The 27,155-nt window shown below is 36.5% G+C and overlaps 1 protein-coding gene across 4 annotated transcripts in view; it reads left to right on the top strand.

Moving 5' to 3' along the window:
• Positions 1–27,155, top strand: part of si:dkey-246g23.2 (solute carrier family 66 member 2) — a 183,574-nt gene that overhangs the window by 120,498 nt on the left and 35,921 nt on the right. For all 4 annotated transcript variants that reach the window (XM_039763505.1, XM_039763508.1, XM_039763506.1 and 1 more), the window contains exon 4: positions 19,078–19,294. In XM_039763505.1, coding sequence (XP_039619439.1) covers positions 19,078–19,294 — 217 coding nt within the window. The remainder of the gene's footprint in view (positions 1–19,077; positions 19,295–27,155) is intronic.

Here is a 27,155-nt window from a genome sequence, read left to right on the forward strand (position 1 = left end):
TTTTCTGTAAATTGTTTATCTTCTAATTGGTTCTTTTAACTTATTTGTTTAGGTATTTATGTAATTTTTGTACTTTGTTTACTGAATTATTATTGATATTTTTTTATTTTATTGTATAGCACATTGGTTTACACTTATGGTGTTTTAAAATTGTGCTTTATAAATAAACTTTGATTTGATTTGATTTGATTTAAATTTGAAGACGATACAACAATAGTGGGACTGATGACTAATGGAGACAAGTCAGCCTTCAGGGTGAAGGTATAAAGGCTGACAGACAAGTGAATAGAGAATAACAACACCAAAAAAAAAAATAAGAACTAATCGATTTAAGGAAAAAGAAGGCTGATCATCTGTCACTATATATAAACAGTGACAGTGTAGAGAGAGTTTCTAGTTTTAGGTACTTGGGTACCTACATCTCAAAAGCTCTCATATTGACAATAAACCCAAATTCACTAGTTAAAAAAGCACAACCAGGGACTTTACTTCCTGAGAAATCTCAGGAAGATTGATCTGTCACAAAAGCTTCAGGTATCTTTCTATTTTTGTTCCATCGAGAGCTTCCAGACTCATGGGATATTCGTGTGGAATGGCAACAGCAGAAAAAATTACCCACACACCTTTGACTGTCTTGGAAGACATCTACACCTCTCAATATCTATGGGAGAGATCCAGCATCATAAAGGACTTGTGTCATCCAGCACACAAACTGTTTCAGCTGTTTGAGGTATAGGTCCATTAGAGTGTGGACCGCAAGACTGATGAGCAGTTTCTACTCCAAAGAAATTACTGGACTAAATTCTGTACTGAAATCACGCACCTTATAGACCTAATTGTGACATATCATATTCATCATTATTATTTATTTATTATCTTAACTTGTGCAATTGTTTTAATAAAATATATTTTTTGCATATGCTGACAATTGTGTAATGTGTGAGCTGTATATGTGTAAAGTATAGTTTTGTTTTTTTTTATTTTATTGATTTTATTGCATCATTCCATACAAATAGATAAATTTTTACAAAAAATAAGATTGAAAACAAATCAACCCCCACCCCTGAAAAGGAGAGCATGGCCAATGGAATAAAACTAGTAGCTAGTAAAGCTAGTAAAAATAAATAAATTGATGAGTTTAATAGGCAGATAAAGATAAATGAAGAAGTAAAAGAAATGGGAAGAGCATCTGCTTTCTCAGTGCTATAAGAGCTTATTCTAAAATGTTATTGATTAGATCCTACAAGGTTTTGAAAAAGTTCTGCACAGATCCTCAAAGTGAGAATTAGATTTTTTCCAATTTCAAATAGTATAAAACATCAGTTACCAACTGACTTAAAAGAGGAGAGTTAGGATTTTTCCAGTTTAGCAAAATAAGTCTTCGTGTAGTAGTGTAGTAAAGGCAATCACAGTTTGTTTGTCCTTCTCCGCTTTAAGACCATATGGAAGAACACCAAACACAGCTGGTAATGAGTTAGGACGGATTGTGACACCAAGGCTGTCTGAAATGTACTTAAAAATTTTTGTCCAGAATAGTGTTAATTTGGTGCAGGCCCAAAACATGTGACCCAGTGAGGCTGGGACTTGACTGCAGCATTCGCAGGTTGGATCTTGCCTTGGAAACATTTTGGACAGTTTTAAGCGAGACAGATGTGCTCAATATATAATTTTGAGTTGAATAATTGTATGCCTGGCGTATATGGAGCTTGAGTGATTTCTCTGCATTGCTACCTTCCACTCTGTTTCTGATATGTAGAGTAAGAGATCCTTTTCCCATTGTCCTCTTGGATCTTTGAAAAGGAGGGACTGTAAAATAATTTTATATATTGCAGAAATGCTGTCTGAGTCCTCAAAACTGAGCAATATTTTTTCCAGCATTGAGGAAGATGGGAGTATAGTATAGTATAGTATAGTATAGTATGAAGTATAGTTCTGAGCATCGTTTCAGGTAGTGTACTGGAATCTCCTTGTATGTGTTGACAATAAAGGAATCTTCTATGGAATCCACAGCACCCCAAGACTTGTTTCTCATGATACCTGAGAGTTGTCAGACACTGAATTTCACTGAACTTTTTGCGTGTGATGTTACTTATACTCCTACCACTACTAATATTGCTATAATATTACCATATGTGAAGTATATTTGAAATCCTTTGACTAAATTAAACTCAGCTAATGTATCTCTGTGTATATTTTCATGTAGAAATAATTTTAATGATCCATGACCTTGCAATTCTCCACCATCCGGTGGATTACTAAAATAGTGTTCCATTAACCCATTTCATTAATCTGTAAAATTCATCCCCTCTGTCAGTCAATAGATTCCAAATGCCATATACATGTGTAATTTGTTGATTGTCAATTCTGATTTGGATTTGTGTGTATGTTTTTGTGTTCATGAGTTGGTCCACCAATGGATTTGTACCCCATTAAGTGTTGATTCCTAATTTTCACCTGATGCTGTAAGAATAGGCTCAAGTCCCTTAGACTATGATTTGGATTAAAGGGTTGGAGATTATTGTATCAGTCAACTATAATTTTGCAGGTAAATTTTTAGTGAGGGTTGTGACATTGCCTGCTCTTCAGGACAGCCAGCTCATTTTGTTCAGCTGAAATGTGCTTTGTTTTTTTCTTACCCATATTTTTGTTGTGACATTATGTCTGGCTCCTGGTTTCTTCAAGGCATGTCCTTTTCTCATTAGTTGGTGTCTAGACTGCCAAGAAAAGACATCTTTTGGCATGCAAAAGTAAAGTAAACAATTAAAAATGAAAAAAAAGTAAATGAAACTTAGTGAAAAACATTTATGTTCATGTGGTACAGAGGTGCAGTGGCAGCGTAGCTGCCTTGCGGTAAGATGGCCAGGGGGTGATCCTGTGTCCTCCCTGTGTGGAGTTTGAATGTTTTCCCCATGTTTGTGTAGGTTTGCACCAGTCTCCTCATACTGTCCAAAGACATGCAGGGTAGGTGAATTGGTGACATTAAATTGGCCCTAGTAAGTGTTTGGTGTGTCTGTGTCTGTGGGTGTATTCGCCCTGCGATGGACTGGCATCCTGTCCAGTGTTTGTTCCTGCCTTGTACCTTATGCTAACTGGAACACACCCCGCAGACCAGATCTGGATAAAGCAGGTCAGTAAATGACATGGTATTCATAATCATAATAGCTTCATATGTTTGTGTTACAGTACATTTAAATGTTTTATGGTAGATTGTTTGCTACACTGCCAACTGATCTGCAAATGAACTATTTCAAACACTATAACACAGTACTGCTTGTATAAAATATTTGGATTTATTTTTATAATGCTACCACTGTTTTTCTTCTGAAACAGAACCCAAGATGAAAGTTTCCACCACAAGATGTCATTCATATACGCAGCATTTCAAAAGAACACAGTTCTGTGAACATTCAGGCTTCTGAAAGTTAGTTATGAAACACCAGACAAAGTATTCAATGACATGATAAATACATTTTATAATTTAACTTTGGCCATGACCGATCAGCATAAAATTTTTATAGATAAATAATTGGTTTTATTATTTCTACTTGAAGAGATGCCTAGTAGAGCATGAAACTTTATAAAATGAAGTAAAAGGTTTGACACTAGCCCTGCCTTTCATAAATATGTCCGTTTTATGGTAAGTAAAGTAAACCTTATTAAACTGAGTGCTGTGACCTTTGAATGATGATATATTAACTAGATGCATTTCTGTCATCTCAGTTAACATTTTGGTGAGGTTTTTCAGGCATGTATTAGTAAAATATGCTTCTTGCGCCATGCCCATGTCATGGCTTTTTCCTACATTGTTTATTCTGAGCTTTTGTGTTGTGAATATAAAAGAAGCATTTCCCAAAATAACACTATTTATATACTGCAGGAAAGTGAGTGCCCTGCCTCTGTCCTCAGTGACATGGTAACTGAAACCCATGCCTTAAATCCATCACAATGAAGAAACAAGAATCAATACTGTAACCTTGAGGAAATCGGACTTGATTAAATCTCCTTGAAATCTTGCTCCGTATGTTTTGCTTAATATTCTAATAACGGAAGTCCGTTTTTTTCTTTTCAAAATATTGTAGTAGTGAAATCTTTGGCAACATAGTTAAGAATATATACATTCTAAAAATGTCTGGAGTGTTAAGTAGATTTTACCTTTTTTTCCTTTAATAATTTTCAATGTAAAAAAAACAATCTGAGCTTAAACTCTTTCAGAGTTGTTTTATGTTGAGTCATGGTTACCTTACAACTCTGCAAGAACAACAATGGAAGATGGTAATTAATGATGAGTGGATAATGAAAAATGTTTGGAAGCTGTTACATTTTGAAGTCCGTTTCTGCCTATGTTTCTGTTAAGTTTTGTAATTGGTCATTGGCGCCAGCTGCATCTCTGGTGAAGCATTTCTCTTGACAGAACTTTGAGGTTTGTCAACTGAATACAAACCAAGTGATGCTCAGGTGTTTTCAGAGCGCCATCTGCTAAATATTTTGAAAATGGACAGTCCATGGCACGTGCAACAGCAGTGCAGTTCACTCCAGCTCTGCACATCTTGGCCTTCTGCCTGACAGACTTTCATACAGGCTGGACTGTTGGCAGGAAACCCAACAGATGGGTAGCCCCAACTCTTACAGCTCATCAGTTTGCCCATATTTTAGAGGGAAACTTCTAATTTGATGTGAAAGCAGTTCTGCATAAGTACAAGTGCTTGTGAACATGGGCCAGTCAACTAGACAAGTGTTGTCAGAACTGAAAACAGATTAATGACTAGCTGTGCAGCAGCAGTATGACTTGCTAAGGTTTTAGTCTTACCCGTGACAGCTGATATGCTAGCCAACATGTACAAAATCTGCATTATACAGCATATTCATGAATATAAACCAATATGATCATAACAAACATTAGCAAGTTTATCCTCAGCTTGATCTATTTGTTGTCCATAAGAAAGACAACTTATCTTCAGTGTCACAGTTCTGAAGATCCAATGATTTGCTTGTATTGACATTACCGTTCTACATACTTTTCATGAAAGCATGAAGCACATTCTATGCATCCATCTGCCATTCTGTCTTCTGAAATGAAATTAAAGGCATACTTCAAAGCAAGTGGCTTATGCCTGTTTGAAGGAAGTTTCATTGTGATCATAGTAGGAGATTTTCTGTACAGAACCCCCTCCAAGAACGAGACCATTTATTATATCATTGCCATATGAACATTGGACAGGTCACTGCAGCATAAACCCAGCTATGACAAATGTTACAATATACTTTTTTTCCCTTATTCAATGTATTTTTAAAACTTTAAGATTATCTGTCAAGGAACCAATGGGGAAGCAATTGTTCTTGCCAAGCTTGTATGATAAAACCTTGCAAAGTTATTTAGTGAAATTTAAAACAAAGTTCACCTGATCTTGTCAAACATCATAGGTAAAGCTCACTATCATAGCAGGTTTCAAAATAAATGGCGTGAATTATTCATTAATTAGTTTCTTTCATTATTTTCTGGGATTACATATAAATTTTCCATTCAACTCAAGCCTTTCGCTAACTTTGTGTTTTGTCATGGTAGAGTAATATTTTACTCTACTTTCCCCTTTTGTATTATTAATATGTAGCCTTTGTCAGAATGCCTCAAATCTCACAGACTTACCACAGTTTATAAGGTATTGTACCATATAACATCTCCCCACCTACTCTTCTACATCTATAACCTCAGGCAATTAGGTGTAATAAAAGACAAGCAGGAGTTAAGTTACAATTTAAACAATGTATTATTGATAATATTCATAAATAATAACAATAGGCAAAGTACATTTGAATATTGTCAACCATACAATCTGATAAAATGGTGTTGTGTAGTTTCAGGTGGCACACAGACTTGTTAGTTACTTAAAAATGTCTCTAGTTAAGGCAACATTTGTGGTCAGCTTTCTTCAAAACAGACCGCATGTCTCAATATGGCTGCCAAGCTGTGCTCTTCATTGTGTTGTCTTTTTCAGTTCATGCATCAGTTTGATAAGAGAAAGAGAGTGAGGGGGTGAGCAAATTTATAGATTCTCTGTCTAACCCCTTTAGCCAATAGGGCGTCATAGTACTTAAAGGCTTTTGATACAAGCCAATTCCAAACAGTCATACTTCAGACCAATGGGGGAACAGAACACCTTCACACCTGCCATCCCCCAAAACCATTTGTTGAGCTAAAGTTAGGCAGCCTGACTTTCCTATGGGGGTTGACTGAGAGACTTCTGAGAAACATTAGCCAAATTTGTTTAAGGCACTTCTCTCCAACTCTGTCTTAAAATTGAAAGAGACCCATTCCTGAAAGAGACCTGGTTGTAAACATGAATGCTTCTCACTAAAGCATGGCATGGTATAATGAGTGCAGTCACTAAATTACAAATAAAGACATACAAAATATTTATCTACTTGTATGCAAAATTTCACATCACAACACTTTGCAATTTCCTGTCTGTGTTTCACATGAGATCTTTTACATTGGAGAGTATTGCAAGTTTAAGTAAAATACATATAATTGACTATAATAAAACTCCAAATGTTCCTTAATGCTTTTATCATCACTAAGGCTATGAGTGAAAACTGTGTTATCACTGACAACACTGATGTTAACGTTAATTTAATAGAAACCGAGTATGTTCAGACAGATCTGTCAATTCTGTGCCCACCTTTCATCAATCTTCATACCTTAGCCACGTCAATAAGCTAAAGGACAGGTCCTCTATAGCCCAGGCTAGCAAATGGTGGAGGGCATCATAAGAGTCACTTACTGCAAACCATACAGAAAAAATTTTCCAGCCTAACATATTCATGGATTATAATTCCTTTAATGAATGACTAATGCTTAGTGCTAAATGTTGATTGAGCAATTATTCTTATTAAATAAAGTAATGTAAATGTCTACAAATTTTGTACAAATCTCAGTTTAATTTCCATATTAATTTATGTGTTTAATCATTTGATGTAGAATTAATTAAGGCAAAAAGCAAACCCTTAAGCTACCTACAATATTAAATTAAAAAGGTCCAGCCATTTCATTATGTTATAAAGCCTGTTTTTTGAGCATATGGAACATACATGATTCTGTGCAGAAAATCTTGACATTTTGGCTGGCAAAGTAACAAAAAGAATTAAAGGTAAATACTTCAGAGCCCTTGATAATTCACTGTCATTCATACCTCTACCTGCAATGTCAAATATTTTTACTATTTTTATTTGATTTCGTCCTTAAACTAAAATATATCTAGTTTTACTCACACTTAAATTAATACAGATGATACAGTCATAGTAAAAAAAATGATATTCATATTAGTTGACAAAACTAGTCTTCACTGTTAGTCAGTATGTTTTGTGTTTTGGTTTTGTATTTGTAAAAAGCTTTACTCCTTTTTAGGTGTGTTTGCACATAATGACAGAAGCTTCTAATGCAATAGCTATGCCTGTCTGTCTGTCCACATGAAACAACTTAAAGTTAAAAAAAACTAGACAACTTAACCCTCATAACTCCAATTTTTATTAAATGGAGTTAAGAATATTATATAGACTGAGTGAAAAAATACTGCTGGTATAGTCAAGAATTTTTTTAAAGGTTTTCCTTGACATTTTTACCTGTTTGATCTCTTTATGTCTTTATCAGGGTTCTTTATAATATTTTTCTAATTTGTTTTGCTCATGTCTTTCTTGACTCCTTGTGTTTACTTTATGGGTGCCACCTTTTGTTGTTTACTGTGGCAACTATCTGAAACAGCTTGACGTGTTACGTAAATTGATATGACCACGTACAGGTCACTCCTGAGGAATTTTGGGCAATCTGTCAATGATTTGGAAATAAAAACTTTGTTCATTTGGTGTGTGCTTTGCAGTGAATTCTGGTTATTAAAATGTTTGCAATAGTTACTGTATTTCAGTGATGAGTTGGGAGTTTCAATTTGTGTTTTGATGAAACATAGGACTGATATTCTGATCTTGAAATTAGACTCTCGCTTACATTTTGACTTCTAGTTCCCCTAAAAACAGAACTACTGCCTATTCTCTAGCATTGACAGAATAACTACAAACACTAAAACACTGTTAAAAATTACTGGAAATAATGACAATAATAATCAAATTCGGTCTGGCAAATATTTGTCCACTAGGACTACCATTCACTGTAAAGAAAATAGTAATTGCTACTGAAGACTTTCTGCTATGGTCTGTCTATGGAGCTCTGCTGTCCAGTAGGTTTGGGTCGAGACTGTGACCCCATATTGTGGGAATGACTGCCTTTATAACATTTGCACTAGAAGGGGCAGGGCTTCTCAGAGGAAGGAGGTTAGAGTCACTCATTCTAAAGGGGTGTCTTCTCGATGCTGCAGAGGGAAGAGATAAGACTGTCAGTGACAGCAGCGCCTTTTGTGCCAGAGTGGTATTGCATACCTGAGTTGAGCCAATATGGTGGACCATAGATGTGTATGTGTGACGACAGATAAATAGATAGATAGATAGATAGTATTTTTTTTGTCCTAAGGGAGACATTTTGTATGATAAAATCACAAAAATTAAGAAAAAAGTAAAAAACAGCAGCAGTAACTACAAAAATTAAATAAGATGAAATACCACAAAATCTAACAAGTTACTGACAGTGAGTGACCTTAGAGTCTTCTGCACTTATTCAATATATCCATAGATTTTAACTTATTTAACTGTTTGAAGATGTTTTGGATGGCTAGAATTGTCTGTATGTTGTACATTTGTATTGAAGTTTTATTTTTATAATTCTTACCAAACTGAAGCGTATACTTTTGAAAGTACTATAGAGTAATCAGTGTTCCATCAGTGCCGTCCCTTTCTAACAAATGCTTCATTTGTTTTAATAAGATCTGCACTTTGTCTGCCTGTGTGTCCTTCTGCCTGTTTGTGAATCATTCTATAACTCTAGAATGAAATGACCTGAAACAGCATCACAACCCTCACTCCCTGCAAGCATTACCACCCGTTACTCCTGTCCTGGACGGTCACTTCAAAACTTCAGTTATAGCAGACCACTGCCAGGGAGTGTACAGTTCAACAAGACATTATTTAAATTTTATGAATTTAAGTTGGACTATGTTATGTTGGATTTAAAAAAAAAACTCCAATATAAAATGCAATGTAAAAGTGCCTCATATACTGTATATCGCCTGATCATTTCTGTTTATATGATTCTCTTTCATTCATTTCATATTTGTTCATTTTTGATTCATCAGATTGAGACAAGATTTTAAAAGAAGGCCTTGCATTAAAGTTAAAAATGCAAACATTTAACAACTAAAAAAAAACAGTTTGTATGGCCTAATTAATGGAATTATTTTATGAATTTAAATTTTTTCTGAAAAGTCTATAGTAAGCATTTCAAAGCTTGTTATCGTATTCCCTAAGGCATTTGGCTTCCCAATTAGAAATTCACTTGATACTCTACCTTCTGCATTCTGTGGTGTCTATTAAAAAGATGAAACATAATCAATAATAATCTTAATGTAGCAACTTTAAGTGCTGACTTTATCCTCTTAGGCAAATATTTCCAAAGACACATAGAGCATAATAAAATTGAACTAATCTGAATTTCAGTATCTTCTTGTAGATAGTTTCACAAAGGAGCTCTGCTTGAATCTTGATGGGAGAATACTGGCAGTTAATTATTGACAACCTTTTACATTTTTTTTTTCTGAGCAGAGTGGCATGGGGCAGTGGTCAACAATGGAGAATTGTCTAAGCTGACAATAACTTCCAGCCATGCAACTTTTTTCAAGTTTAAACAGTCTTTTCATGTTCTCTCAGATTCCTGTATTTACCTTTTACGTCTCAACAAATGTGCTTGATAGACTGATTGTCTTCTCTGAATTGGCCAAATATGTGTCAGTATCAGTGTGTCTGTGTATGTCATCCTGGCAATAGTCTCCAGCATTATATGAGTCAATTGTTAAGTAGCTGGATGGAGGTGTAATTAGTTATTTCTTAATGACACTTGGCTTGCTGCTGCTGCCATGCCGCATGATCTCTGCACTTTGCTCGCCTCCCACAACCCCACCAAATCTCCACCCCACCCAAACTGGTGCGGCTAAACGCACCCCAAGGAGACGCAGTCGCTCCTCTGAAACCACTCTTTAACTGTTATAAAATGGGAATCAAATAACAGTTGTTTTTTTAACCTCTTCTTTGCTCAATCGGCTGCTGGCTTGCTGCTGCTCCCGTGTCACGTGATCTGCATTTCGTGTGGCACTTCGAACATTCACTGCATTGTCTCTCTTCTTCCCCAGACATCCTCAAACACTATTCAATCTCTTTTCGCTGTTCTGTTATTTTACCGAGTAACATTTTCCATTTGTTTTTGCCAATGCGATCTTTACTCAATGGCTACGTGCCATTGTGAAGAGGGGGGCTGAACGCACCCCAAGGAGACGCGTTTGTAACTCCAAAACCCCTTTTGTTTGCGTTAATGTGTTATGTGTTAATGCGTTAATCTTTACTGTAATTTTTTTGAGACTTTCAAATTTTCCTACTTCCATTATCTCTCTTACCTGCTCTGCATGTGTATCATGGGACTTGCTTCCAAAGGTTGTAAGTGTGATGTGACTTGTCCGTCTCACGGGACATGAAAGTGTCTCTCTGTCTCTCTTCAAAAGATCTGTCTCATCACAGAAAAAAAGTCATCCCAAGTTTTGTTTTTATAATAGAGAAACTATATTTCCTATTATTTCTGTGAAGTCTAAAAAAGTAAGCTTTAGAGCAAAAACCTTCATAAAAAGTGTAAGAACAATGTTAAATATAAGCTACATGCTGCGCCTGGAGGCTCATGTCTATTTTTCTTCTTTTAGCATATGGTCACATTCTTCAGCAAAACTTGTAATGCTCTCTGAAGGCATTTAAATATCTAAAATATGTGTTGATAGCACACATCCTGGTAACCGTGATGATATCACATCACATCCTTCAGTTTGCTCAGGTTAGATGAGCTGTCTGCTGCTTTCATAATTCAACCCAGAAAAGATCTTTACCAGCTAGTGCACAGTGATTGTGTTTTAACAAGTGAGATCTGTTCAGGAAGGCTTTTAGCTCTACTTGACTTTATTACCCTTCTCTCAGTTTACCTCTCTGTCAAGATGCTCATGTAACCTGTATGTGTGTGATAGATCATCAATTATATTGTCTGTTAGGCGTTTCTCTGAATTTACTATCTTAATCTTCTTTATTTATTTATTTGGTATGCACAATGCTATATACTGTATATCCAGCCGTTATTTCTTATATTCTGTAAGTGCCTTGAGCATGGGAAAGGAGCTATATAAATAAAATGTATTATTATTATTATTATTATTTAATTTACTGAAGCTTTACATTTTTCAAATTAAAGATTGATCCAAAAGAGAATTGTACCATATTTCAAATTTGCATTTCAATCTATTTATTTATTTTGTCACACAGCTTGGTCAATTTATCACAGCCACACTTCAGGCTTGTTTGATTAATTTAAGATAGTGTGGGAGCTGGTGTTGTAAGTGCACTGTTGTGAAATTTTGGCTATATAGGGGTTGGCACATTTTTGGAAAACATAAATAACAAAACACATGAATATGTAGATTTTGTGGAGAAAGTTTAGGATAATGGATGGAGAGAGGTATCACTAGGGACATTTCACAGATTTCAGCACATCTTGTGTACAAAAGCTTGGTTTTTGGGAAAGCACCTGAGGAGGGGGTCATTTTTCTTCTTAACACCAATTAAATTATATATTTTTTATATGCATATATTTTATTTTTACAAAATTTCTGCATGTAACCAAAATGCAGTTTTCAAGAATAACAACATACATAGATAACCAGCCTTGGCAAAATCTAGAACATGACTAACTATATTTATAATACTATTAGAATTATGGTATCAAAAGTGAAAAATAGGTCTTATAGTAGAATCAAAGTAAGCATGTTACCTAGAGATAGTTCTGCTATCCATCCATTAGTCTGTCCATTATCTAAACACACTTTCGCTTGGTCAAGATTGTGAGAAGCCAGATCCACCCAGCGTCCCTGAGCCATCTCATGACACACTGACACTTATCAGCCATAGCATCAAGCCACCTATATGAAAGTTGATTATCACTGTGCCATTGTCAAAACCTTTGACCTTCCTTTTGTCTTATAAGGCTCCTCTTCTGTGTTGTCACTTAGCTACACTTAGCTTCCAGTTATCTAAGACTTCTTTAGTGTCATTAAACTAATAATTTAAATAAGCTTCTGCCCAGTGATCAGCACTTAAACTTCAGTTTGTGACTTCTTCAGTGCCTTATCTAGTTCTTTGATCCTTGTGTTTACTGATGTTTTGCTAGTTGGCCAAGAAAAGCACTGACATCCTAGAGCTATAAATCTGATTAAGCAAATTGAAAAATGAATGGCTAAGGAGATGTAATTTTTTGTTTGCCTTTAATTTGCATGGACTTTTACCATGATAGATGATTTTTGCTTTTTTGCTTCTATCTCATTGGCATCTCAAATTCATTTAGTCTAATATTTCAGCTACTGACCTTTTTCTACTATAAAAGAATGCTCAGCTGGCATGGGCCTGGATGGCACAGAGTAGGGCTAAGTTCCACAGCAAGCCTCCAGACATGAGAGGGAATTGTAATGACAGGGAAAAGTTGCTGGAGCACAGGATCTCTTAGGGGACAGTAAGCCCTAAATGTGAGCTGTTTGCATCTGGAGGGGCACCAGAGGACAATTGTTGCTATATGCTCAACAGGCGAGTGGTAGAAAAGCTACAGTGCAGAGAGAGGGGTTTGTTTGTTTGTGCTTTGTTATCTCCTTGTGCTCATACTTACTTATGATTTATATTACTGAAAAGCAGTTTTCATTTACTGTTCTGAGTGTTGAGAGCTGCCTCAAGAGCTCCAACATATCCATCGTTTCATGCTGTTGGCCAAGTCTGGGTATATATGAGTGATCGCTCTCCTGGAAGGTTGTTAACCTTGAATGTCAGAAGAAATGCAGTTCAGATGTATGAGTGAACCGCAATTTGATAGGTTTAACATCAAGAAATTTAGTAACAAGAGCATGTCTCAGGACAGTGTGAAGAAACAATAGCCTTGGACAGAAACTATGAGAACACAGGGAGAGGGCTGTTGGATGGGCTGCACTATTGTTTAAGCTTTATTATTATTTTGTGTATATTATGATGAAATTGTATATTGAATTTTTACCATGTATAATATGTTGTCTTGGAAATTGAAATACACTAAATTTTTCTTATCTTGTTATGTTCCTGAAAAACCAAGTGAAAACGGAATCTGTTAATATCGAAGCATTAATTCTATGGGAAAAATGGGGTTAGGTTCTGGTGGACCCTATTCACAATTCACTTTTACGTCCTATTACAATAAATATACAATTTCCTGTACACAAATAAATTAAGCGCGTCACAGTGAAACTAGTTCAGGTCCCATCCCATGCACTCCCAGCCCCAGCCCTAGCCCTTTACCTCAGTCAAGACGGCGGTAAAAAGCTTAGGGGTAACTGTTGACTGTAATCTAAATTTTAAATCGCATATTAATCAGCATTTTTTCACTTAGGAAAAATAGTAAAAGTTAGACCTCTTATATCATTGAAAGATGCTGAGAAATTAGTTCACGCATTTGTTTTCAGTCGACTAGATTACTGTAACGCACTCCTCTCAGGACTACCCAAAAAAGACATAAATCGTTTGCAACAAGTGCAGAATGCAGCTGCTAGAATCCTAACTAGAAAAAGAAAATCTGAGCACATTTCTCCAGTTCTGATGTCACTACACTGGTTACCTGTGTCATTCAGGATTGACTTTAAAATTCTGCTTATGGTTTATAAAGCCTTAAATAATCTCGCCCCATCTTATATATCAGAATGTCTGACACCTTATATTCCAAATCGTAACCTCAGATCCTCAAATGAGTGTCTCCTTAGAATTCCAAGAACAAAACCTAAAAGAAGTGGTGAGACGGCCTTCTGCTGCTATGCACCTAAAATATGGAACAGCCTGCCAATTGGAATTCGCTAGGCTGATACAGTAGAGCACTTTAAAACACTGCTGAAAACACATTACTTTAACATGGCCTTAACATAACTTCACTGTAATTTAAATCCTGATACTTGGTATACAGTAATCCCTCGCTATATCGCGCTTCGACGTTTGCGGATTCACTCTATCGCAGATTTAAAATGTAAGCATATCTAAATATATATCACAGATTTTTCGCTGGTTCGCAGATTTCTGCAGACAATGGGTCTTTTAATCTATGGTACATGCTTCCTCAGTTTGTTTGCCCAGTTGATTTCATACAAGGGACGCTATTGGCGGATGGCTTAGAAGCTACCCAATCAGAGCATGTATTATATATTAACTAAAACTCCTCAATGATATAAGATATTTTTCCCGCGCGGTGCTTGATTGTTTACTTTTTTCTGTCTCTCTCACTCTCTCTGCCTGACGGAGGGGGTGTGAGCAGAGGGACTGTTTGCTTAGAAGATACGGACGCTCCTCTAAAAAATGCCGCTTTATCGCGGTGCTTCGGCATACTTAAAAGCACAAAAGCACGTATTGATTTTTTGATTGTTTGCCTTTCTTAGAGAGCGCTCTCTCTCTCTCTCTGAAATTCTCTGCTCCTGACGCGCGGACTCCTTTGAAGAGAAGATATATTTGCATTCTTTTAATTGTGAGAAAGAACTGTCATCTCTGTCTTGTCATGGAGCACAGTTTAAACTTTTGACTAAAGGGTGTTATTTCATGTCTAGAGGGCTCTAATAATGTAAACAGTGTGGGAGAGTTTATAAGGGCTTAAAATAAATACAAACATATGGTTTCTACTTCGCAGATTTTCATCTATCCCGGGGGGTTCTGGAACGCAACCCCCGCGATCGAGGAGGGATTACTGTATCCAACTCATTATAATAACTATTCATGATGGCTCTAAAATCTGTACTAACCCCTACTCTCTCTTCTGTTTCCTTTTCCGTGTCCTTTTAGTGGTGGCTTGCGCCACCACCATCTACTCAAAGCACCGTGATATTCCAACAATGATGGATGGATTAAAAGCTAGAAGTCTGTTTGACCATCAACATCAAGTGACTCTGTGAGAACCCTAACTACAAAGAGGACTGTTTCACTTATGTTAGGTAGAATGCCCAGAGGGGACTGGGCGGTCCTGTGGCATGGAACCCCTGCAGATTTTATTTTTTTCTAAAGCCATCTGGAGTTTTTTTTTTTTGTTTTTTCTGTCCACCCTGGCCATCGGACCTTACTCCTTTTCTATGTTAACTAATGTTGTCTTATTTTAATTTCTTATTCTGTCTTTTATTTTTCCTTTCTTCATTATGTAAAGCACTTTGAGGTACTTTTTGTATGAAAATGTGCTATATAAATAAATGTTGTTGTTGTAGCCCCCCTTCACACCGCAGGAGAGGTCAGGTTTGGCAAGGAGCAATATGCCAGTTCTCCGTTTTCACAATCTTGATGCTCAGTAATAATCCTTCCACAAGTTCACCTATGGAAACCTTGTTATGACTTTTAATTCCTTTAGATAGTCAGGTTCAATTATGTTCTGGGTGCACCACCACAGGCACCAGGTTACCATGGCAGGGCCAAGCTGATGACCTCACTAAACCATCTATTTGGTAGTAGTGATGGATTGTGTGTATAAAGTGCAGAGACTTAATCAGTGCAAGCTTATGACCTACACTTGCTAGAAATTCCTCATTTGTAGTGAATTGTTGCAGGTCCTGGTTACTAGCATGAATGGGGTTCAGTGGCTTACCCAAGCCTCTTGGTGCCAGGTAGGGACTCATTGATCTGCTCAGTGTAGTGTACATGCAGCCACAGGTATCTAAGTCACATCTAAGACCTGTCATTGGTCAATCTCACATGTCACTGCTGTGTGATGGGACTCTCAGATTTTCTTTTCTACACAGCATGGCCATGAATACGTGGGATTGGACCGTGAGTATCGCAAAATGGGTTACTCTTCTGAAAATAGGGTTAAAAAGCTAATCTGTGAAAACGGAATCCACTGATAAGGAGACAACAAAAGGATATTATCACAGTGGAGCGTATGATATTATTTATCTTGTCTTTCAGAAAGCATTTGATAAGGTGCCACATCATAGGTTGGGCATCAAACTAAAAGTAAGTGGAAGTTCAGGGTGATGTTTTTAGATGGGTACAGAATTGGCTCAGACACAAGAAGTAGAGGGTGATGGTGCGAGGAACCTCATCAGAATTTTCTGATGTTAAGACTGGTGTTCCACAGGGGTCAGTGCTAGGACAGCTGCTATTTTTAATATATATAAAAGATTTAGATAGGAATATAAGTGACAAGCTGGTTAAGTTTGCAGATGATACCAAGATAGGTGGATTGCCAGATAATTTGGAATCTGTTATATCATTACAGAAGAACTTGGATAGCATACAGGCTTGGGCAGATGAAATTTAATGTCAGTAAATGTAAAGTATTATACATAGGAAGTAAAAATGTTAGGTGTGAATACAAAATGGGTGGTCTGAAAATTGAGAGTACACCTTATGAGAAGGATTTAGGAGTCATAGTGGACTCTAAGCAATCGACTTCCCGACAGTGTTCAGAAGCCATTAAAAAGGCAAACAGAATGTTACGTTATAAAGCATGCATGATATGTGGAGTACAAGTCCAAGGAGGTTCTGCAAAAACTTTATGACACACTGGTGAGGCCTCATCTGGAGTACTGTGTGCAGTTTTGGTCTCCAGGCTACAAAAAGGACATAGCAGCATTAGAAAAAGTCCAGAGAAGAGCAACTAGGCTGATTCCATGGCTACAGATGATGAATTATGAGGATAGACTAAAAGAGCTAAGCCTTTTCAGTTTAAGCAAAAGACTAAGAGGTGACATGGCTGAAGTGTTTGAAATTATGAAGGGAATTAGTACAGTAGATCTAGATTGTTATTTTAAAATGAGTTCATCAAGAACAGGAGGACACAGTTGGAAACTTGTTAAGGGTAAATTTTGCATAAACAGGACATTTTTTTTTACACAAAGAACAATAGACACTTGGAATAAGCTACCAAGTAGTGTGGTAGACAGTAAGACATTAGGGACTTTCAAAACTCGACTTGATGTTTTTTGGAAGAAATAAGTGGATAGGACTGGCAAGCTTTGTTGGCCTGAATGGCCTGTTCTTGTCTAGAGTAGTCTAACGTTATAATGTTTAATGTTTCTTTATCACATGACAAATCTGCTTGAATAACAGGAAGAATTAGGACTATTTTGCCATCTTACTTAAAAGCATATGAAAGACTACATACTGTGCATTGTTCTTCTATTTAGAATCTATTATCTTTCCTTGAATAAAACATAATAGAGGAAAAAATATCTAAATTCATTTTTTGATTTTTTTGTCAACAATTGTTGACAGCTTCAAGCTGTCAATGTCCACTTCAGTTGTATGGCTTCTAACTCATCTTAGCTGGGTTTAGCTAATCTTGACAGGAATGTGTATAAAGTTTAATATTTTCACAAATTGACCATGACTGTGTTACCGGTTTCAAGAAGGCAATTCATTTAATTAAGGATTGCTCTAAAAATGTATAATTTTTTTTTTTTCAAAGTTAATGTTATGACTTAAAAATTTTTTTTTTGGGATGTCTCATAAAATCATGCACTCTGTTAAAGCCTATGTTGTTTAGAAGTTTTATTCCTCAGGGGTGCCCTGATGTCATCAATTTTAAAAAATAGTCAGATTCTTCTAATATTCCAAAGTTTGCATGCAATACATTTTTTGAGGTTAAGTGTTTGATTCATAGATTGGGTCATGTAACGCCTCCATCCATTTATCAGACGTTCTAACCTTCTTATCCAGTTCTGAATTGTGGGGAGCCTTCCTTGGTAGAAGTGTACGCAATGCAGGAAAGATCCCTGGGCACTGCACCAGTTCATTGCAGAGCACACTCGTGTGCTCACCTATACTTATTAATGCTGGGCCTGTTTAGAGATGTTCATTAACCTATTTTGTATGTGGGGAGCAAAAGGAAAAAGCTTCTGTCAAGTGCCTTGAGCATGGGAAAGGTGCTATATAAATAAAATGTATTATTATTATTATTATTATTAAAACCCACTCATACAGGGGGAGAATGTTCAAAATTAACATATCTATGACTGTGAGACAGCTGAACTTAACACTGCTACCTACTTTAATACTACCTTGTGACTCTGATGTAACACCTTCAGATTGTAATTAAATTACTATGTCATAGTTACAAACTTCAATTCATTTCTGGTCATTTTATCTACTTTGGAACTTCCATTCAAACAAATAATTACAGTAGCCTGAGGAAGCTCTCTCAGTTCGAGACTTACATTATATCTACAATAAAATACTGATAGCTTACTTTTTTTCTTTAGATCAACTAGTTGTTAAAGAGATAATACTAAAGTAACTTATTTTTAGTGGCTTTGTCAGATGGAATGTTTGAAATATTGCCATTTATAAGGAAACTAAAAATTCTAATACATTTTAAAAGAAGCATGCAGTAGCTGGTGTACTTAGTATATCCTAGCACACATTCCTAAAAATAATCTTCTTGATCCCTCTTGGGCTTCTTTCTCTAATGCCATTATTTTCTTTTAGGTTAACTGTCAGATGCTGCATTTAGCTGTTCCTCTGCCGGCCCATATCCTCGCCATTAAAATCACTCTTGTCTGCTCAAGGAGACACAATTTATGTCATTGAGGCATCCTCCTGACTTAAAAACCAATAAAACAGGATTTGGATGATAATTTTACAATATAAAACCATGCATGGCTATATTCTTTAAATGTAAATAATAACTATAAACTGCCGGGGCCCAGATACACTCTATAGATAAGAAGAGGTGCAATGACCACTCACTGGAATGTAAGAGTATTTATCTACCATCCATCTGTCCTGCAATTCAAAATAATGTTATTATAATGCTTGAGGTTTGTCATGGGAATTTTTGGTTTTTTTTTCATGTTTTTTGTCACTTTGCAAGCTTTGAAATGAGATTAACTGATTACTCCTGCAAATGTGCTTGTTTTCCAGATTTTGACCTGAGATATTTTTGGAGCTGGAGCCATATAGAAGACTACTTGTTGTTTTGCTTCTCCTTCACTGTATTGTGTGCCTTCATTACCTTCCTCTTCCTCGACTCAGTCCTCTTTGTGGAGACACTGGGATCACTGGCAGTGCTTATCGAAGCTATGCTTGGTGTACCACAGTTAATACAGAATTTCCAGAACCGGTCAACTCAGGGTATGAGGTATAGTAGGATGAATTTAATTTTCTTGGTTTAAGTTTATATTGATTGTTTAGCAAAGTTATTTTATTTCTGTACATATATTACATTTTATTGGAAAAAAATCAGCCAAATTAAACAGAGAGATGTTTATCACAATTATCACTTTGCTTACTACAGTTCCTAAATTAATAAAGAAATGACAGGCATGCAGATAAAGAGTCAATGATCGTCTAGTCTTCAAATGATCACCCACTGATTGTTTTTACAAAATGTTGGTGGCCTAAAAATTGCAATATTATATTTTTTATAGACTTTTGAACAAAGTCTGTCACAGTATACTGCCAGACTGGGATGTTGTATGGGGTTAGAATACTGTAATCTGACCCCATAGTGTTGAGACTGTGCCTGGCATTATAGGTGGTAAACGGAGTGCAACTACACCTGAGCCCAAATGGGCCTCACTAATGATAAGAATAATAATGAATGCATTTTGTTTATATATCACCTTTCAGAACTAAAGAGGAAAGAATAAAAAAATCCTATGCTATTTGCATATTATACATTGATGGGGTTGTATAAAATAATTTAAACACTGCTTAATACTAAAATACATAAATACAGAAGCAATTAGATGAAATAAATGAAAATTTTACTTCACTTTACTTTTTAATAACATCTTTGTTTTTCACAATCGTAGATACCGTCGTTCTCGGCAGACGGTATGCAACAGCAATGTCCCGGATACGCATGCCACCTTCATACTTTTCAACAATCAATTCAAATTTACATGAAAAAAACACAAAATCACGTTGTGACGATGCAGGTTTGCTGTATGCTCCCATCTGCTGCTGGGGAGCCCTTGAATCCTACACTGTCGGTAATGTGCCTCGCTGCTAACCTCATCGGTAACAACAAAACAAGGGGATGGTGAAAAAGTGCAAAGTGCTTTTATTAAAACAATAACAAAACAAGGTGTTCAAATTAAAGTGCAAAGTTCCCATAAATAATCCATAAAATCAGAAGTGAAATGTGGTGGTTAAAAACAATAGAAAAAAGTCTTCTTAAAAACAACAAAGTTAAAATAGAGCAGGAAGCATTCTTTAAAAAATAAGAACAAACAAGAAGAAGCCCGGTGCCTTTTTCCCTGGCAGCCCCCCTGCTTCCCAACAGGGCAGTCGCCCTACTTGCAGCTGACGTTAACTCTGCCTACTTCAGCTACTTCGCTCCTCGCTCTCTTCTCTCTCTCTCTCTCACTCACTCACTCACTCAACCTCCCGTCCGTTCTTTCTTTTTACTCCCCTTCTAGCTGACTCGCGCTTCTGTTTATCAAGATAAGCAGCCCCAGGAACAATCATGAATGCGGACGGTCCCTCACAAGTGCACTTTGGTGAGAAACGCCCACATCGCTAATCGCCCTGACAACCTTCAGCCACATAACCACCATGCACCCTCACCAAGCTGCGGCGCGGTGATTATTTATTTTAAAGCTGGACTTTGACAGGAGTTGTGGACCCGCTATATCACACACGTGAAAGTTCACAGAGAGTTATAGCACGGGATGTTCACTGAATGCTAGCAACTGGCGCACTAAGGCTCGTGGGCAGTCGTGGCTTTGTCTCGAGAGACGTAAACAAGGTTAGCATGCGAGTCGTATTCCAAACAAAGGTCGTATACTAAGCAAAATTTTTTGTGTCCAAGCAGGACGTATACCAAGTTGGACTTATTCCAAAGCAGACATATACCAAGGTACCACTGTAATTGAAACTAAAAATAGGATAAAAATGTAACATAAAATAAACTCTACATTCCAAGCATAAAACAAATAAATATAAAATGTAAATAATTGGTGCAGCTTATGCAAATGATATCATCATCATCATCATCTCATCTCATCTTCTCTACTGCTTAGCCTGGTGGGGGTCACGGCAGAAACAGGTCAAGCAGGTCAGTGCAGACATCCCTGAAAACCAACTACAGATTCCAGCTCTTCCCCAGGAATTACCAAGTATTTCCATGCCAGCTGAGAGATATAAATGATGAGGCAAAAAGGACATTAACCACATGAAGGCACGATGCTACCCCTAGCCTCCCCAACTGGACACCCTTACATCTTTAGCGGCGCCTGGATATCCTGTTGATGAAAACCACAAGCAAGTGTGGTGACAAGACACAGCCTTGATGAAGTCTTAACACCCACAGTGAACAAATTCGACTAGCAAAAATATTCAGACACAGCTCTCAGTGCGTTTATACAGGGAATGAACAGCATGCAGGAACAGCCTTGTTACTCCATGCAAATCAGTTGTAAATGATTTTTAAGATGGATTTAAACCAAGAACAGTAGCATGAGTCCTAATATTCAAAGCTGGTGCATTCCATTTTGCTACAAGCTGCATATAACAAAGGGGAGTCATAAGTTATCCACCAGGAAGAAACCAGGCAGTTTTAATAATGGAGATGGGACAATAAAAATTATCTTTTTGTTCTCTTCATTTAGTTTTGGAGAGATGACTGTCTTCCATTGCTAACAAAATAAGTGACAGGCTTTCATTGATAAAGCAATAACTTAAGTTATTCATACAGATTTTTGAAATGGAAAAACATAATCTTTTACAAATATACAAATACGATAGAGAACCCTTAATATGGGCACACTGAGCACCATAACAGGAGAAAGATATTTGAAACCAAATGAGTGCCAATATGTTTGTTCATTCCGGCATGCTATACCCCTAGTTTGTATGCAGTTTCCATATTAAGGTTGCACAATAAATGCTGTTTGCTACCAAGGTTGAAAGATTAGAAAAGAGAACCAGAGATTTTTTTCACCAATAAGTGGAAAATTCAGAAAATTGATGGGTGGAATTCTGATTTGAATTACAATTGGACCTAAGTCCTGGTTATAAATGTTGTCAAGAGGGTGCAATCATTTCTACTTCTTAGCACCAGCTATCACTCACAGTTTGGACCGGGATGAAAATATAACTTCAACTTTCAAAAATGCTTTGCAGTGTTCAGTTTTATAGGGCAGTCATTGCAAGAATCCTCGATTTCTCCATAACTACCTGGTGTGGCAGTGCATCTGCTTACTTAAAACATAAACCGCAGCTTGTTATTTGGGCAACATAAAAGAATGTAGGCCTAAAACCTGACTCGGTGAGGTTCAGTACACATCATGGGTCAGGAAATGTGTTGGAATTATAATCAAAGGCCATTCTGATCTAGTAACCATCTCTTTCATTTATTACCGTGAAGGATGCATTCATTACCAGTCACTAAAAGCAAAAACTACTTGACACATAATGAGTTTCTTTCCTACTGCAGTCAATTTAGTTAAACACAGTCTCTGACTCACCTCTCTCCTTTTCTGATCTCCAAACCCCTCCAATCAACCTAAAAATATGTATTTCATCAAGACTTACTTGATAGTACAGTAGTACTGGACAAGAGTGCAATTCTATATTGTCAAATTATTTTTGATATTTGTGTTTTTGTGCAATATTCACTATTCCTGTATGTAATGTTGTGATGGTGTGATATAGTGTACTGCATATTGTGCTGTTAATTATATTTACTTTCCTATGTGTATGGATTTAACACCAAGAGAAATTCTTAGCAACTTCACTCCCTGGCAATAAACTTTTTAAGTTCAAGTTCAAGCTAAAATGCTTAAACTGGAGCAGATGTATTGAGAAATTTTCACAGGTAGAAAAAGACAAAAATATTAAGTGAAACCTTAATGTTAGATACAAGATTATAGTAAAAAAAATAAAAACAGCTTTTCTTTTTTTATAATTGGTGGTCTGTCGATGCAGTGGTTAGCTCTTGTTTACTTTGTCTCCTATTTATAACGGCAATTGGTTGATAATGCACACCGGTTTCTTTTCACATCCTAAAGCCTGCAGCCTAAGCCAACAAGCAACCCTAAATTGGCCAGTTTGAGTGAGTGGGTCTTTTATAAGATTTGTTCCTGTTTTGTACATTAAGATGCTAGGGTAAACTAATTAAGGGATAGATGAGTTGTTAACAGATATATTCAAAGATTTTAAAATAAAACATATCAAATAAACAAGTGGACACAATCAGAAATCAAAAATGAAGAAGTAGACATTGAATTTAGAGTACTGTACATAGAGCTTTTCATGACACTCAACGTTCTCTATATAGAGAAGGGGGAGCCTCTTGAACAACCACTAATATGCAGCACCCACCTGAATGAGGCATATGCAGCCATTTTGTGCAAGTATGCTCACCACACATTAATTATTAGGTGTTGAAGGGGTGAAAGAGATGGGGAATGATTAGGAGGCTAGCATAACCAGGCCATAACAGGCAATTTAGCCAGGACGCTGGGAAACACTCTATACTTTACGAAAGATGCCCAGGGATCTTTTATGACCACAGAGACCTCTGTTTTATGTCTCATCTGAAGGATGACCGCAGTTTTACAGTACAGTGTCCCAATCACTGTGCTAAGGCATTGGGGTCCACACACTGACTACAGGGTAAGAGCCTCCTGCTGGCCTTTCTAACACCTCTGGCATAATTCCCACCTTACACTAGAAGCTTCTTTCTCCCTGGGACGCTATATTGGAATAAAAAGATTCAGTTAATGGATATATGAAAATATGAGCTCTATTATTATTTTGTAATGTGCTCGGTATACACAGTGATATTTTTAGTAATATTCATAAAAAACACAATGTTGGCACAGTGGTGTCACTGCTGCCTCGCAGTAAGGAGACCAGAGTTTGCGTCCTGGTTGCTTCCTACATTGAGTTTGCATGTTCTCCTCGTGTCTACATGGCTTTCCTCCCTATGTGTAAAGACATGTAAGTTAGGTGAATTGACAATACTAAACTAACCCTAGTGTGTGTTTGGTGTGGGTGTTTGCCCTGCAATGGACTGGCACTCTGTCCTGGGTTTGTTCCTTCCTTGTGCCTTATGCTAGCAGGTTTGGATTAAGTGGGTTAGAAAATGACATGACATAACAAAACAACACAGGTGAATAAGTTGCCTCTTCCTTAAAAAGTTTTTGTGGCATTCAGCCCTTAGAGAATTACATTTGGCAGAAGCTGTTACTGTATTACAGCCTAGCAGAATCACTGCTAAGTGTGAAGTATCTTTAGAAATGGGTTGACAGAAGCTATTACAGTAATTTTAAATACTTCAAGAGAAGAGTATGGGATAAATCAGAAAACTCACTTTCTATAAACCATATGGAAAACTGAACCTGTAGGAAAACAGTAGTTTCCTAGTTTGAGACAACCTAACGTGTAGAGAAAGTGGTGTGTTTATTTCTTTGCATTTTAATGTCTCTCTCAGTATGGAACAGGTGTTGTATTTACAAATACAGTACACATTCAATTTTTTGATTTATGTGAATTTTAGCACTGATCAGCTTTAGTGTCCAGGGGATCTGAAACATCACACACTGTTGGCTCATTCTACAATGTTAAAGTTGTGTGTTATATGGCTCTCTCACTTTATTCTCAGTATTAAGATACCAAATGATTATGTGGAAATTGAAATATATTTAAAAACAGTGCAATTTGTCTTGCATTTAATTTAAGTGCATTTCATTTCATGACAGCATCGTGGTATTATATTGCTCTGCACAAGCATTATTTTGTTCTTCTTACAAATATACTGTAGATATAGACGAAAAAAAACAAACTGACTTTGGCCTTTGCTGGCACCTTTTAAGCTTTGGGAATGAGAGTTAATCTCTGTGAACCGCAGGGCCCATTAATCATCTTTTCTAAACCAGTCAGATTAAAGGATAATTTTGACTTCATTTGTTTGTGTGTAGCCCTTCCCAAAATAAAAATAAGCAACAAAATTATTTTCTGAGTCACAGACCCCCATATAGATCATTTTGTCCATGCTTAACTCAGATTTGTAAAGATTCTAATGTAAATCTAAAAATTTCTAACTCTGGTTTTTTTAAACTGTTCTTGGACTGTGACATGAGGGAGTACCCTTGTAGTGTCCTACCACATCTAGTGTATTACCAAGAAGGCATGAACTATCAGACATTTTTTGAATATAAAACACCTAAGGTAAGGATATACAAAGTATCAAAGTAAACACAAGACAAAGAAATTGTTACTGCTAGGATTTTTTTTTAATCCTTGGGCTTGAAAGATGGATGGATAGATGGCTGAATGGCAGGCAGTATGGCATAGCGTGAAGGCTTTCAACTTCCAGCCTTGAGGTTCTGGTTTCAAATCCTGGTACTGACACTTAGTGACCATGAGCAAGTCACTTGACCTACTCGTGCTCCAACTGGAAAAAAAAAACACTAAAAGAAATTCAACCAATTGTATCATAAATTTTGTAATTTGCCTTGGATGAAGGCATCAGCCCAAAAAATAAATGTAATAGGCATTTGCTAACTGATTTGCAATTTATTGTCACTGTACTAGTACAATGAAATAGTAAAAGCTGCATATGTAAACAATGCAAATACAACAACCAATGACAAACAAATTATATACCATGCATAACTAAATAGGGCCAGAAATTATTATCCACTAACATAATCAACATACATCCACATCAGTGTAAATAAATGTAAGTTATGACATAATAAAGGCTAATTTTTGTCATGTTAAATATTGATAGCACTTTAATTTCATGAGAACTAAAATTACTCATGGTCTTTGGATTTTGTGAGACGGTTTTGCTGTGAAGCTCACAGTACGAAAAATCAAAATCATGTCAATTAAACACAGTCAAAGTGAGAAGTATTGTATCAAAGTGGCTACAGTTACGAAGGACAAAGAATTATGGGAAATCAAGGTACAAAACTCCGCCCATAGACCCACACTATTTGCATGTCGATTCAGTCATTTTCGTAGCTTCATTGCTGTTCAGGCTGAAAATGAAATTGCAAATTCTGTTATTTCATTTTATATTTAATTTTTGCAGCCTTCTTGCACATAGACTTTGAAAATGAAACTGCAAATGGTGTAATGATATTTTATTTTTTTAATTTTTGCAGCTTCATTGCACATAGACTTTGAAAATGAAATTGCAAAAGAGAGATTGCATTTTCATTTTATAATTTTAATCTTCATTTCATTTTGTGTAGAAAATACTTCCCATGGTGCTTAGTGATCATTCTTTAGAACGATGTCTTGAAGGGGATACACCTGATTAGCAACAGTGTTCACGTTTCATGAAGCATTAAAAGGCTGACTGCTTGTAAAAAGAGACCCAATGTGCACCACAAAACACAGTTATAGTCAGCCAACCGTGTCATCTGGCAGGATGGGCCATTGGGCTCATGGGGTTTTATCTATCCCTTCAGCTTTAATCAACAGATACAGAGTTTCATCAGATGTGGTGGTTTTTGAAATCCATCAGTTAATTTGAGACTGGACATGATGTATAATAAGCTGTGCATTGTCCTATTCTTTTTATAGCCATAACTGAGTTGATTGATTTGGGTCAATCTGTTATCTTGTACCATTAGGCTACAGCACTTTAAATGAATGGTCATCTTCAAATCCCAACATTATCTTTGGCTAGAAGTTTTTTGGGCTTTGGCCCATGTTTGGCTGTCCAGCAGAGTTTTTTATTCTCTTGAGGCATTCATGATGGTCTATCTGTTAAAGTGATAAGCCTTTTTATTGTTATCCATTGTCTATCACAGTTGTAAAAAACACAGTCCATTAGTATCTGCTTTAAACATTATATCTGCAAGATCATTGTCACCGATTGTGCAGTGAGTATCATGAGAAGGACACTTTATTCTTCATAAAGTGGCCTCTGAATATTAACAGCAATGTGGAAAATAGAGTTAATTTAGTAGAGAATGTGTATATGGGAGCATACGTACACGAGAAACATAATTTCAAATATTTATGTATTATTA

This window comes from Polypterus senegalus, chromosome 9 (genome assembly GCF_016835505.1).
Source record: "Polypterus senegalus isolate Bchr_013 chromosome 9, ASM1683550v1, whole genome shotgun sequence".
Lineage (NCBI taxonomy): Eukaryota > Metazoa > Chordata > Cladistia > Polypteriformes > Polypteridae > Polypterus > Polypterus senegalus.